We start from the raw sequence: 14,882 nt of genomic DNA, 5'->3' as shown, positions 1-14,882 counted from the left end.
CTGTTGATAATGATATCGTTCGTCTTCAATGGAGGGATTTCAGAATAACGAGTTTTGAAACCAATCACCCGAGAGGCTGTCATGATTCAATAAGTTGGACAATGGTATCTTGTCATAGGATCGAAGAATTAGTGACCGATATGAACAAGAAAACAACTATATGAGAGATTTATTTAATATTTGAAAACCGGGAGTGGGGGGACTAAAATGCTCTTTATTGAGTAAATGATTCTTATGACAATAGTACAGTAGGGTCAAGAGTCCAATTAAGAGTTATTGCTTTAGAAGGCTATTAGGTAAATCCAGACAAATAGCATCACTAAAATGGGATATGTTCAGTTTGAATAAGATAAAAGTGACGCATACCAGCAATTAATGCTAAAATAAGGTTGGCAGAAAAAAAATGGGTAGATAGGGTAACCTTATAAACAGACAAGTTTTTTTCTCTGGACTCACAGGGTTTTCCTCCAATATTTCATGCAATTGGCTGAATTTGCAGGAAAGAAACGTGGAGACTCGAAGAAAAAACAGCTGAAGTGTATTGTCCTGAATATCAGAATGCTACTAGTGTAATACTGACTTCTTATTGCCGATGGGACCGCTGATTTACTTATTATGACGCAACAGCATGTAATTGTATTGTTATTTAGTCACCACAGGTATATTCACGCTGCAATGAAAAATGGAAGTTGAGCGTGCTATAAAACCTATATTTAACCCACCATTTCGTTTGAAATGCATGTACCAAATAAGGACCATTGCGGTAACAGTTGTTCAGGTGGTGTAATATATATTTTGCTAGATTTGTTTTGAACTTGTTTATTGATCGGATTTGTATTCGGAACTTTTGTTGTTATCCTTATTTGAAACGCTGATAGAACATTACTTAATATATAAATCAGATTACTCATAGTTTGTAACACTTCTTTAGTGAAATATGCATACGATCCACGCGTTAACAATTGTTTTATAAATATAAATTTGGTGTTACGTGAAAACGAAGCAATATCTTTACATTTCCTAAAGTCACCTTTACATATTAGTGAAAAACTGAGATGCTAGATATCGGAAAGTTATTTGTTTTACTTGGATTCATTTTTCAGGTTATGAAATGTGATACATCTTGTGTTTGTCCTTCAAATAGGAAAATTCATATGCAAAATTTGTTTTGCACTAAAGATATTGGTAAGTTGTAGCTGTAGTTCTGTTGTAAGTTGTAGTTGCAATTATGTTGTAAGTTGTAGCTGTAGTTATATTGTAAGTCAACATTTATAACGCAACACCACAGCTCTCCTCTCCCATAATGGCAATGACTTCGCAAGTCCTGGGTATCATTTGCATGATAAAAAATATTTAGCTACCATGTTAAAAAAATCTGGAGTCCTGTAGAGAATTCTCATTTCTGTTATTTTCACTAAAACAACGATGACGGCGATAACTTAATTGTATCAGTAAACAATGTAGATACAAAACTTTTTTTATGTTTAAGTCAGAATTTAAGAACAGACAATATTTAGTCTTTGAGAAAATGACAAGATTTGTAGGACTCAGATACTTAGTTAAAGACCATTGTGTTAAATATATTTTGCGGAAAATTCGTCATTTACAGTTTCTACCTGGTCACCTTTCATTAGTTTAATATAAATAGTGCCTGCTTAAATAGACCTCCACTTATCAACGACATTCGTCACTTCACTGCGAACTAGAACTTCCACGAGCAGCTAGGTTGGTATTGATGTATTGACTGTTCACTCTTTTCGAATACATTTATTTCCTTTGTCTTTTTTAAGGTGGTCGTTCTATTTGTGTTCTATAATAATGGTCTTTGTTTAATGATTTGTACAACATATCGAAATGTTTAACATCATATCATTGGTACCTGTTATGCAAAACAAACTTGATCTTGATTAAAAATTAAGACACCAGGTAAAACTTCAATTGATAATTGACAATACCTTGAGAATTTTTATGCTTCAAACAATCCGTAAGTTTAATCTTCCAAAAACCTGAACTTATTCTTAAACACTGTGTTATCCACTAGTACTATCCTTCTGATAGTTCCATTCGCGTTGGTGGAACTTCTATATCAAAATAACTTTTTTGGAAACTATTCCGCAAAATCCATCTGTTACTTCAAATTGAAAAAAAATAATTAGTAAATTGTCAAAAAAGAAAAATATATTCATGATATTTGACTGCCATTTTAGCAAATATAATTTGGAGTAATATTCAGAGTATGATAGGTCTGGTACTGTGCAAATCACTGTCTTTAATCATTAACGTCAAAATTGGATCTATTTGAGCTTAGTTCATAATAATTTTACATTGCATCATTCTTCTGAACTGAACGTAAGCTCTGATATCTCGGTATTTATATATAAAACAAAATTAATCTTAGTTACAAGGTATAACAATACATTACAGCATTCATTGGGCGAATATTAAGTCGATCAGTGCAGCAGTATGGTAGGAATGGTATCAAATATCAGGCTGTTGTTATAACAACTGTAAAGGTATGAAAGTAATTTGGGATTTTTCACATAATATTTTTTCATAAATGGAGCATACAAATTTTTATCCACAGATTGAACAAAAAAAAACCAAACAAAAAACAAACAAAAAAAACCCAAAAACAAAAACAAAAACAAAACAAAAAAAAGATATATATGATTAACATTCAAAAAGTATTTGGAAACGCCAGTTATTTTTTTATATTTAGGGCCTATTACATCCTGGTTCCATATTCATATTCTTTACCGGGAGCATCTGTGGTGTCAACTTTAAAGTTGGTTCCGTCCAGTTCTTGATGATGGGTAAAACTTATGTTTGATATTGCTGTGATGGGAAAGCAATGCTGTATTAAATTGTAAAGTACTTATCTATTTCGACAGCATTTGATTAGATATAAACAATACATGTAAGTTTGATTTGCCTAAAACAATACAAGTTTATAGAAATGAATCATATTGTTCTTAAGATAAACTGAAAACGAAATCAGACTACCGGCGAACATATAACGTCAAATTGTGTCCGAGAAACATTTGTAGGAGTGAAATAAGCAATGGAGAATTATTTCTATGTTTAAGTGCAATTTTTGTAGTTATCGTCAAATAGGCCATACCTTTTCTGATATATTGGTTTTAAATGAAGCGTTTTTCCTGTAAATACATGTTATATCAAGTTGCAAACATCTAATCCCTTTTTTCAACAGAAGACCAACTTCTGGAATGTTTTCTGTATTGCATGAAATAATCATACATTGTTATAAATTTTCTTTTAGATGTAAGGGTTTTCTTGATTCTTTAATGTTTGAATTTTCAGTGACGTCTTGGTAAAAGGTGTTTAATCTATGTGTTTTTATTGAATAATTGAATCATTGTTAATTGTTTGTTCATGTCAAGTTTGTATAAGCTGTTCTCTTACCCATGATTGTGTCTTATGAGCAATTCGTCGGGTTTTTCTAGAAAAGCAGATGACGATTACCCTACCGGTGCACCTTTTCTATTCTCCCATATTTAAGTGAAGCCCAGGTTGCGAATTTACTTTTTTTGTGCATGTAAGTTTAGTTATCTCATGTTTTTGCATGTGTCTGTTTTCCCTGTATAGTCTTTATTCTTGGCGTGTATTTTTTTGACTTCCGGTCGAATCTTGGTTTCATTGATTATTCTTTTATGTCATAATGTTTTATAATTGTCTTATGTTTCTGAAAATGATACTCTAACTTAAGACCATAGAAATTAATTTTACAGATAACACCAGATATGTATCGGCTTGTAACTTACCTAAAATAAGAACTGCCCAACAGTGGTTTTATATTCTCTCTGGAGGAAGATACTCATACCTAAGAAGTTGCAGATGTGTAGTACGTGTTTAATACATTAAGAATTCATAATGTTTTGAAGTTAACGAATGATCTGATAAAGAAAATATAATCGTGTTAGATTGAATAACTCATTTAACATCACTATAGAAATTTCCTTGCCTTTCTAATAAGAAAACAGTTGCGTATCACATAAAGTGACTTGGTTTGACATGCAATTGTTTCACTTTTGAGATTACAGATCGTGTATGTAATGGGCACTTTGTAAAATGTATTGTTTTTGATTTGTTGTTTTAGGTTGGAAATTAATGCATTGTCATCTTAAAAGTATAGTTCTGAATCTCGTACAATCGTACAAACTTAGCATATGTAGACTAAAAACACAGTGTTTGTTTGGTGTGTTTTTTCTACAATTTCAATCATATCTACCATAAGCAGTGGTAGATTTCTATATGGATTTAAACTTAATGTTATTACAGTGAAATGTGAAATGTACACACTCTTTGCTGCAGTATGCTGTATATATTTGCAACTACTTAGATATTGTTGTATTTTACCAGTTCACATAATTTTCAGACACTGAAAATGGTAAAGTGATTCATGGTGTACAAAAGCTCACTACACAAACGATGCCTTTTTCAGTCTACATTTGCTGTATTTTTTACATAACAAAATTCATTTTTGTATTCAGAACTGCACTTTTGAGAAAATGATACATCTATCTCTCACCGAAATCAACCACATCTAACAAAACCAAAACTCCTGCAGTGTGCCGATGCCATGTACAATCTATACAATTTGTATCTGAAAAGTGCAACAATCAAACGAAAAACTAAGACTGGATATGTGATCAGTGAATATTTCAGAACAAGAAATAAAACCGAATCTGGTGGGTTTTTGATATACATTAATCACCTCCTGTCTGATTTTTATAATGACTGCTACTAAAATGGGAAAAAAAGCCTTTGTCAAAATGAAATGTTAATTGTACGCACCACTTTACGCAGTGTGCTATATTTAAATGTATCTACTAGAATTCTGTTGTTATCTTAAATGGAATTTCATTCTTTTTTATCAGAGATATTTTATTTTGTAGATAAAGGACGACTTGTTCACAAATCCGGATAAAACTTGGTCTTGTAGATGTCCACGCTATAGCACACATGCATGTTATGATGGCCAGGCTATATGTGTGGAAAGAAGAAAAAAATGTGAATGGAAGAATTTCGAGTTTTGCAAAAAGACATGAGTTAACAAATTAAACATATTCTAAAGTTTTGTTAAAAGCATTTTTTTAATGTGTGTAGAAACTTCAATACAGTAAAAAATCAAAATAAGTTATTTCATTTCTATCAAAGTGTAACACGAGCGGGGCTCGCAGGCCGACAGTTGACGTCCCGTTCGGTTGACATTTCTTTTATTTACTCTCTCATTGGTCAGGAAATACCCAATAACAAGAAAAACAACTTTATTCTGGGCCACAAATTTCCATAGCACCATATGCAGGAACATATGTAGTCATTTATGACGAGTGCAAGTAAACAACGCATATCATTTGGATTCTCAGTGTAGTGGGAGATGACTGCCGGGGATTTTAATGTCTAACCCATATTTCTGAATATAACGGAAATTATATAACTGATATTAACCTTTCAAGGTGCGCTGTTTTGGTACATTCAACTTCAAACACTGTCTATATTATTTTCCGAATATTTATTGGATTGGCAGCTTCTGAGAAGTACTCTGCGAGTTTTCCGCCATTACACTGAGTTTCTCCGCATTTATATATTCTGATATTTCCTGACAACCAATAGTAAACAAGAGTAGGATTAAAAAATTCCTGAAAGCCAATAAAAAATACAAAAATGACAGGAAAAATCCTTAAGTCTTAGGAATTCTGACAAAAATCCTGACTTCACTTATAATATAGTTAGAAACAATAAATTTGCCTGACAAGTAAATTTAGTTAAAATAATGGGTTATAAAAACTTACTATTACTTTAATTCTATGAAAAATAGCTTAATAAATTAATAGTTTGACTTTTCGCTAAGTTTGGACGAAAACGTCAAAATGCAGACGACGCGCGTACTAATTGCAAAAACATAGTTCCTTTAAGTTTGGTTATAGTTAACTCAAAAATATTTTAATATCAATTCAAAGCAACTTTTATACTGTAAAAATGAAATAAATCAACATGTCTTATTATTTTCTTATCATATATTTGATCACATGACATGAACAGCATGGTTGTCTGCGAAATGAAAGTAGGAAAGTTGCAATCAAAAAGTACACATTTCGCAACAGTAAGAGTGTATGACACACAAAGGGCGTGATCTAGGTAAAATATCAAGCTATTGAAATGACATGATTTCCTTTTTACGAACTATGAAATGTTATTTTAGTAAAAAAATGCCAAATATCGTACATCATCCCTAACAAATCAATAGATAATTTTGAACCTGATATTCAATTTCTTTTTCCACAGGCTTTTGTATAATATATGTTTATAAAATTAGTCGTCGTTGTTTCTTCTGTTCTCAGTTCACCGGTTTATTACAATATAGTTCAATAACAAGCCTATACTCAACGCCCAGCGAACATACACTTGTATTAAAGACGACTTTCCCGAGCAGCAATCAGCCAGTGTACAAATCAAAAGAACTGCAGTGACTAGTGCATTCAATAGCTTAAAGATAAGAACTTTAGGAGTTAATCCACTTAGTTTAAAATATTTCTAAAAAAATACTAATAGTGAGGCACAAGATTGCCCATTCGTTTTTCAGTTACTGTAGAATAAATAAGTTTTGATTGGCTGATACATTGAATCTATTACTCAATGAACATAACTTTACCTGGGAACACATCTCTTTACGGGACTCAAACAATTTGAAACTTCAACGTCTAACCAGGGATATTAAGAGAGACTAAACAGAAGTTTCAAAAGAGTGCCAGATGAGGACCTTCAGCACTGAGAGATAGTCTTTAAAGTCAGGCAACCAAAACAAACCAAAACAAAGATAACTCTGTATTACTTCTCATTATATCATAGTTAGATTCACAATATCTTTACAACAATAAAAAATATATATAAACTTTTTTTTAAATGGAAAATTCATAACCTGAATGAAAACATCCAGACCATAATTTGAACCCGAAACCTCATAAAAAAAATTATGAAACAAATTGAGAAAAGAAAATGTTCCAATATTTTCTGATGCCTTTTGACATTAGATAAAACCTAAAACTACATATAGATGCATTTTTTTATAAAGAATTGAGTTTTCGAAGTTTCCGAAACAGAATTTGACCTACAACACTTTTATTAAATCATTTAAATGAAGTTCCAATTAGAATGTTTCCAGAGGCAGCTTCAAAAGTGACAGATAAAAGAGAGAAGGAGATATCTACTACACAAGACAAGGAATACCACAAGGACTCCTTTAAAAGTTTACGTAAACTGCTTCCTTAATTATTGAGGCACGGATATGACCGAGATTACAAAGTGGGTCAATTAACTAAAGGGGAAACTGAAATAAAAGACACAAATTTCTATATCAAGAACTACTCGACGTAAATGCATTATTTCACCACCAGATCTGAACAAAATTAGCATTAATCTGTATTTTGAAAATACTGTTCTTTTTCGCTACAGATTATGGTACAGCCTAGCTCTTCACATTTCTGCAAGAAAATAAGAATTTCACCAGCAACTGAGAATGGTTGGACAAAGCGAAGAATTAACACGGTGGGCTCAGCAATTCCGAAGCTTTGGTTGACAAAAAATGTATACGAAGCAAAATCAGCAAAATATCCGGTTCGAGACCATTAACTGCTCATAGAGAAATCAGACCCTTGTTCTGAATCACTTTTCAATTACTGTGACAAGAATGCAATGCAGTTTTCCGATAGCAATTCAGGGCGTAAGAGCGACGCCGGCTGCGACCTGCGCAACAAAATTTACATGAGTGGTCGTAAGAACGAAAATTCGGAGAGGGGCTACAATCGCACATAAGAAGTATTTGTAAACTGTGCTTTCCTAATAATCTCAATAATATGATTGTTCTAGCTATCGTCACTGGAAAATAGAAGACTTAGATGCTTATGTTAATGGACAGTTTTAATGATGTTACCATCCATGAGTAATAGAGGGAGATAATCGGGGTAAAATTTTCTAGATATTATCATAGATTCAGTTTTTTTCGGATTAAATGTTACCAGCCATCGTGCAGCCCATCGACTAATTCTTTGCATGTCAGAATTTAAGGCGATTGATGCCAGATAGGGCTGTCAAGAATCGCATAGATGTAGTATCATCAGCAAAAAAGTTTTATTTTACAGCCAACTTAAAACTGAGGATAACATAGAACCCAGAATAGAACCTTGGAACACCAGCATTTATAGATACCCATGAAGATTCTTGTCCATTCAAAACCACCTTTTGCTTTCGACCATCCGAATAACTACATAAACATGATAGCATGGCACATGTGATACCCATTTTTTGTAATTTTTGGACTGAGGGAAAAACTGATTGAAAGCTTCCACTTGTTCTTGATCACTGTTGATAATGATATCGTTCGTCTTCAATGGAGGGATTTCAGAATAACGAGTTTTGAAACCAATCACCCGAGAGGCTGTCATGATTCAATAAGTTGGACAATGGTATCTTGTCATAGGATCGAAGAATTAGTGATCGATATGAACAAGAAAACGACTATATGAGAGATTTATTTAATATTTGAAAACCGGGAGTGGGGGGACTAAAATGCTCTTTATTGAGTAAATGATTCTTATGACAGTAGGGTCAAGAGTCCAATTAAGAGTTATTGCTTTAGAAGGCTATTAGGTAAATCCTGACAAATAGCATCACTAAAATGGGATATGTTCAGTTTGAATAAGATAAAAGTGACGCATACCAGCAATTAATGCTAAAATAAGGTTGGCAGAAAAAAAATGGGTAGATAGGGTAACCTTATAAACAGACAAGTTTTTTTCTCTGGACTCACAGGGTTTTCCTCCAATATTTCATGCAATTGGCTGAATTTGCAGGAAAGTAACGTGGAGACTCGAAGAAAAAACAGCTGAAGTGTATTGTCCTGAATATCAGAATGCTACTAGTGTAATACTGACTTCTTATTGCCGATGGGACCGCTGATTTACTTATTATGACGCAACAGCATGTAATTGTATTGTTATTTAGTCACCACAGGTATATTCACACTGCAATGGGAAATGGAAGTTGAGCGTGCTGTAAAACCTATATTTAACCCACCATTTCGTTTGAAATGCATGTACCAAATAAGGACCATTGCGGTAACAGTTGCTCAGATGGTGTAATATATATTTTGCTAGATTTGTTTTGAACTTGTTTATTGATCGGATTTGTATTCGGAACTTTTGTTGTTATCCTTATTTGAAACGCTGATAGAACATTACTTAATATATACTCAGATTAGTCATAGTTTGTAACACTTCATTAGTGAAATATGCATACCATCCACGCGTTAACAATTGTTTTATACATATAACTTTGGTGTTACGTGACAACGAAGCAATATCTTTACATTTCCTAAAGTCACCTTTACATATTAGTGAAAAAGTGCGATGCTAGATATCGGAAAGTTATTTGTTTTACTTGGATTCATTTTTCAGGTTATGAAATGTGATACATCTTGTGTTTGTCCTTCAAATAGGAAAATTCATATGCAAAATTTGTTTTGCACTAAAGATATTGGTAAGTTGTAGCTGTAGGTCTGTTGTAAGTTGTAGTTGCAATTATGTTGTAAGTTGTGGCTGTAGTTATATTGTAAGTCAACATTTATAACGCAACACCACAGCTCTCCTCTCCCATAATGGCAATGACTTCGCAAGCCCTGGGTATCATTTGCATGATAAAAAATATTTAGCTACCATGTTAAAAAAATCTGGAGTCCTGTAGAGAATTCTCATTTCTGTTATTTTCACTAAAACAACGATGACGGCGATAACTTAATTGTATCAGTAAATAATGCAGATACAAAACTTTTTTATGTTTAAGTCAGAATTTAAGAACAGACAATATTTAGTCTTTGAGAAAATGACAAGATTTGTAGGACTCAGATACTTAGTTAAAGACCATTGTGTTAAATATATTTTGCGGAAAATTCGTCATGTACAGTTTCTACCTGGTCACCTTTCATTAGTTTAATATAAATAGTGCCTGCTTAAATAGACCTCCACTTATCAACGACATTCGTCACTTCACTGCGATCTAGAACTTCCACGAGCAGCTAGGTTGGTATTGACGTATTGACTGTTCACTCTTTTCGAACACATTCATTTCCTTTGTCTTTTTTAAGGTGGTCGTTCTATTTGTGTTCTATAATAATGGTCTTTGTTTAATGATTTGTACAGCATATCGAAATGTTTAATATCATATCATTGGTACCTGTTATGCAAAACAAACTTGATCTTGATTAAAAATTAAGACACCAGGTAAAACTTCAATTGATAATTGACAATACCTTGAGAATTTTTATGCTTCAAACAATCCGTAAGTTTAATCTTCCAAAAACCTGAACTTATTCTTAAACACTGTGTTATTCACTAGTACTATCCTTCTGATAGTTCCATTCGCGTTGGTGGAACTTCTATATCAAAATAACTTTTTTGGAAACTATTCCGCGAAATCAATCTGTTACTTGAAATTGAAAAAAAAATTAGTAAATTGTCAAAAAAGAAAAATATATTCATGATATTTGACTGTCATTTTAGCAAATATAATTTGGAGTAATATTCAGAGTATGATAGGTCTGGTACTGTGCAAATCGCTGTCTTTAATCTAATCATTAACGTCAAATCTATTTGAGCTTAGTTCATAATAATTTTACATTGCATCATTCTTCTGAACTGAACGTAAGCTCTGATGTCTCGGTATTTATATATAAAACAAAATTAATCTTAGTTACAAGGTATAACAATACATTACAGCATTCATTGGGCGAATATTAAGTCGATCAGTGCAGCAGTATGGTAGGAATGGTATCAAATATCAGGCTGTTGTTATAACAACTGTGAAGGTACGAAAGTAATTTGGGATTTTTCACATAATATTTTTTCATAAATGGAGCATACAAATTTTTATTCACAGATTTAACAAAAAAAAAACAAAAACAAAAACAAAAACAAAAACAAGAAACAAAAAAAACAAAAAAAAAACAAAAACAAAACAAAAAAAAAAAGATATATATGGTTAACATTCAAAAGCTATTTGGAAACGTCAGTTATTTTTTTTATATTTAGGGCCTATTACATCCTGGTTCCATATTCATATTCTTTACCGGGAGCATCTGTGGTGTCAACTTTAAAGTTGGTTCCGTCCAGTTCTTGATGATGGGTAAAATTTATGTTTGATATTGCTGTGATGGGAAAGCAATGCTGTATTAAATTGTAAAGTACTTATCTATTTCGACAGCATTTGATCAGATATAAACAATACATGTAAGTTTGATTTGCCTAAAACAATACAAGTTTATAGAAATGAATCATATTGTTCTTAAGATAAACTGAAAACGAAATCAGACTACCGGCGAACATATAACGTCAAATTGTGTCCGAGAAACATTTGTAGGAGTGAAATAAGCAATGGAGAATTATTTCTATGTTTAAGTGCAATTTTTGTAGTTATCGTCAAATAGGCCATACCTTTTCTGATATATTGGTTTTAAATGAAGCGTTTTTCCTGTAAATACATGTTATATCAAGTTGCAAACATCTAATCCCTTTTTTTCAACAGAAGACCAACTTCTGGAATGTTTTCTGTATTGCATGAAATAATCATACATTGTTATAAATTTTCTTTTAGATGTAAGAGTTTTCTTGATTCTTTAATGTTTGAATTTTCATTGACGTCTTGGTAAAGGGTGTTTAATCTATGTGTTTTTATTGAATAATTGAATCATTGTTAATTGTTTGTTCATGTCAAGTTTGTATAAGCTGTTCTCTTACCCATGATTGTGTCTTATGAGCAATTCGTCGGGTTTTTCTAGAAAAGCAGATGACGATTACCCTACCGGTGCACCTTTTCTATTCTCCCATATTTAAGTGAAGCCCAGGTTGCGAATTTACTTTTTTTGTGCATGTAAGTTTGGTTATCTCATGTTTTTGCATGTGTCCGTTTTCCCTGTATAGTCTTTATTCTTGGCGTATATTTTTTTGACTTCCGGTCGAATTTTGGTTTCATTGATTATTCTTTTATGTCATAATGTTTTATAATTGTCTTATGTTTCTGAAAATGATACTCTAACTTAAGACCATAGAAATTAATTTTACAGATAACACCAGATATGTATCGGCTTGTAACTTACCTAAAATAAGAACTGCCCAACAGTGGTTTTATATTCTCTCTGGAGGAAGATACTCATACCTAAGAAATTGCAGATGTGTAGTACGTGTTTAATACATTAAGAATTCATAATGTTTTGAAGTTAACGAATGATCTGATAAAGAAAATATAATCGTGTTAGATTGAATAACTCATTTAACATCACTATAGAAATTTCCTTGCCTTTCTAATAAGAAAACAGTTGCGTATCACATAAAGTGACTTGGTTTGACATGCAATTGTTTCACTTTTGAGATTACAGATCGTGTATGTAATGGGCACTTTGTAAAATGTATTGTTTTTGATTTGTTGTTTTAGGTTGGAAATTAATGCATTGTCATCTTAAAGGTACAGTTCTGAATCTCGTATAATCGTAAAAACATAGCATATGTAGACTAAAAACATAGTGTTTGTTTGGTGTGCTTTTTTCTACAATTTCAATCATATCTACCATAAGCAGTGGTAGATTTCTATATGGATTTAAACTTAATGTTATTACAGTGAAATGTGAAATGTACACACTCTTTGCTGCAGTATGCTGTATATATTTGCAACTACTTAGATATTGTTGTATTTTACCAGTTCACATAATTTTCAGACACTGAAAATGGTAAAGTGATTCATGGTGTACAAAAGCTCACTACACAAACGATGCCTTTTTCAGTCTACATTTGCTGTATTTTTTACATAACAAAATTCATTTTTGTATTCAGAACTGCACTTTTGAGAAAATGATACATCTATCTCTCACTGAAATCAACCAAATCTAACAAAACCAAAACTCCTGCAGTGTGCCGATGCCATGTACAATCTATACAATTTGTATCTGAAAAGTGCAACAATCAAACGAAAAACTAAGACTGGATATGTGATCAGTGAGTATTTCAGAACAAGAAATAAAACTGACTTTGGTGGGTTTTTGACATACATTAATCACCTCCTGTCTGATTTTTATAAAGACTGCTACTAAAATGGGAAAAAAGGCCTTTGTCAAAATGAAATGTTAATTGTACGCACCACTTTACAGCAGTGTGCTATATTTAAATGTATCCACTAGACTTCTGTTGTTATCTTAAATGGAATTTCATTCTTTTTTATCAGAGATATTTTATTTTGTAGATAAAGGACGACTTGTTCACAAATCCGGATGAAACTTGGTCTTGTAGATGTCCAAAACATAGCACACATGCATGTTATGATGGCCAGGCTATATGTGTGGAAAGAAGAAAAAAATGTGAATGGAAGAATTTCGAGTTTTGCAAAAAGACATGAGTTAATAAATTAAACATATTCTACTAAAGTTTTGTTAAAAGCATTTTTTTAATGTGTGTAGAAACTTCAATACAGTAAAAAATTAAAATAAGTTATTTCATTTCTATCAAAGTGTAACACGAGCGGGGCTCGCCGGCCGACAGTTGACGTCCCGTTCTGTTGACATTTCTTTTATTTACTCTCTCATTTGTCAGGAAATACCCAATAACAAGGAAAACAACTTTATTCTGGGCCACAAATTTCCATAGCACCATATGCGGGAACATATGTAGTCATTTATGACGAGTGCATGTAAACAACGCATATCATTTGGATTCTCAGTGTAGTGGGAGATGACTGCCGGGAATTTTAACGTCTAACCCATATTTCTTATTATAACTGACATTATATAACTGATATTAACCTTTCAAGGTGCGCTGTTTTGGTACATTCAACTTCGAACACTGTCTATATAACTTTCTGAATATTTATTGGTTTGGCAGCTTCTGAGAAGTAATCTTCGAATTATCCGCCATTACACTGAGTTTCTCCGCATTTATATATTCTGATATTTCCTGAAAACCAATAGTAAACAAGAGTAGGATTAAAAAATTCCTGAAAGCCAATAAAAAAATACAAAAATGACAGGAAAAATCCTTAAGTCTTAGGAATTCTGACAAAAATCCTGACTTCACTTATAATATAGTTAGAAACAATAAATTTGCCTGACAAGTAAATTTAGTTAAAGTAATGGGTTATAAAAACTTACTATTACTTTAATTCTATGAAAAATAGCTTAATAAATTAATAGTTTGACTTTACGCTAAGTTTGGACTAAAACGTCAAAATGCAGACGACGCGCGTACTAATTGCAAAAACATAGTTCCTTTAAGTTTGGTTATAGTTAACTTAAAATTATTTTAATATTAATTCAAAGCACCTTTTTTACTGTAAAAATGAAAACTTCAACATGTCTTATTATTTTCTTATCATATATTTGATCACATGACACGAACAGCATGGCCGACAGCGAAATGAAAGTAGGAAAGTTGCAATCAAAAAGTACACATTTCGCAACAGTAAGAGTGTATGACACACAAAGTGCGTGATCTAGGTAAAATATCAAGTTATTGAAATGACATGATTTCCTTTTTACGAACTATGAAATGTTATTTTAGTAAAAAAATGCCAAATATCGTACATCATCCCTAACAAATCAATAGATAATTTTGAACCTGATATTCAATTTCTTTTTCCACAGGCTTTTCTATAATATATGTTTATAAAATTAGTCGTCGTTGTTTCGTCTGTTCTCAGTTCACCGGTTTATTACAATATACTTCAATAACAAGCCTATACTCAAAGCCCAGCGAACATACACTTGCATTAAAGACGACTTTCCCGAGCAGCAATCAGCCAGTGTACAAATCAAAAGAACTGCAGTGACT

At 32.3% G+C, this 14,882-nt stretch overlaps 2 protein-coding genes across 2 annotated transcripts; both read left to right on the top strand.

Moving 5' to 3' along the window:
• Positions 1-949: 949 nt before the first annotated feature.
• On the top strand, positions 950-5,106 carry LOC148601602 (uncharacterized). Its single transcript, XM_088555762.1, has 5 exons — positions 950-1,185; positions 2,425-2,513; positions 2,720-2,813; positions 3,750-3,862; positions 4,917-5,106. The coding sequence occupies exons 1-5, from the start codon at positions 1,056-1,058 to the stop codon at positions 5,067-5,069; spliced, it is 579 nt and encodes a 192-aa protein (XP_088411888.1). The 5' UTR covers positions 950-1,055; the 3' UTR covers positions 5,070-5,106.
• Positions 5,107-9,342: 4,236 nt separating this feature from the next.
• Positions 9,343-13,471, top strand: LOC148601601 (uncharacterized). Its single transcript, XM_088555568.1, has 5 exons — positions 9,343-9,555; positions 10,791-10,879; positions 11,103-11,196; positions 12,134-12,246; positions 13,303-13,471. Exons 1-5 carry the CDS (start codon positions 9,426-9,428, stop codon positions 13,453-13,455), a joined length of 579 nt encoding a protein of 192 aa, XP_088411694.1. The 5' UTR covers positions 9,343-9,425; the 3' UTR covers positions 13,456-13,471.
• Positions 13,472-14,882: the final 1,411 nt, after the last annotated feature.

This window comes from Perna viridis, chromosome 12, assembly GCF_037379345.1.
Source record: "Perna viridis isolate PV_CMFRI_1.1 ecotype Kerala chromosome 12, ASM3737934v1, whole genome shotgun sequence".
In the NCBI taxonomy this organism is placed as follows: domain Eukaryota; kingdom Metazoa; phylum Mollusca; class Bivalvia; order Mytilida; family Mytilidae; genus Perna; species Perna viridis.
Note: the sequence above shows the minus strand (reverse complement) of the source record. Positions and strands in the feature narration are given on the sequence as shown.

Excerpts from the sequence above, each read along its gene's own strand:
- LOC148601602 (XM_088555762.1), top strand. The coding sequence starts at position 1,056 with ATGCTAGATATCGGAAAGTTATTTGTTTTACTTGGATTCATTTTTCAG. Across the intron at positions 1,186-2,424 it reads GTTTTGCACTAAAGATATTG|CATTCATTGGGCGAATATTA; the intron begins GTAAGTTGTAGC and ends AATACATTACAG. Across the intron at positions 2,814-3,749 it reads CGTCCAGTTCTTGATGATGG|ATAACACCAGATATGTATCG; the intron begins GTAAAACTTATG and ends TTAATTTTACAG.
- LOC148601601 (XM_088555568.1), top strand. The coding sequence starts at position 9,426 with ATGCTAGATATCGGAAAGTTATTTGTTTTACTTGGATTCATTTTTCAG. Across the intron at positions 10,880-11,102 it reads TTGTTATAACAACTGTGAAG|GGCCTATTACATCCTGGTTC; the intron begins GTACGAAAGTAA and ends TTTTATATTTAG. Across the intron at positions 12,247-13,302 it reads TAAGAAATTGCAGATGTGTA|ATAAAGGACGACTTGTTCAC; the intron begins GTACGTGTTTAA and ends TTTATTTTGTAG.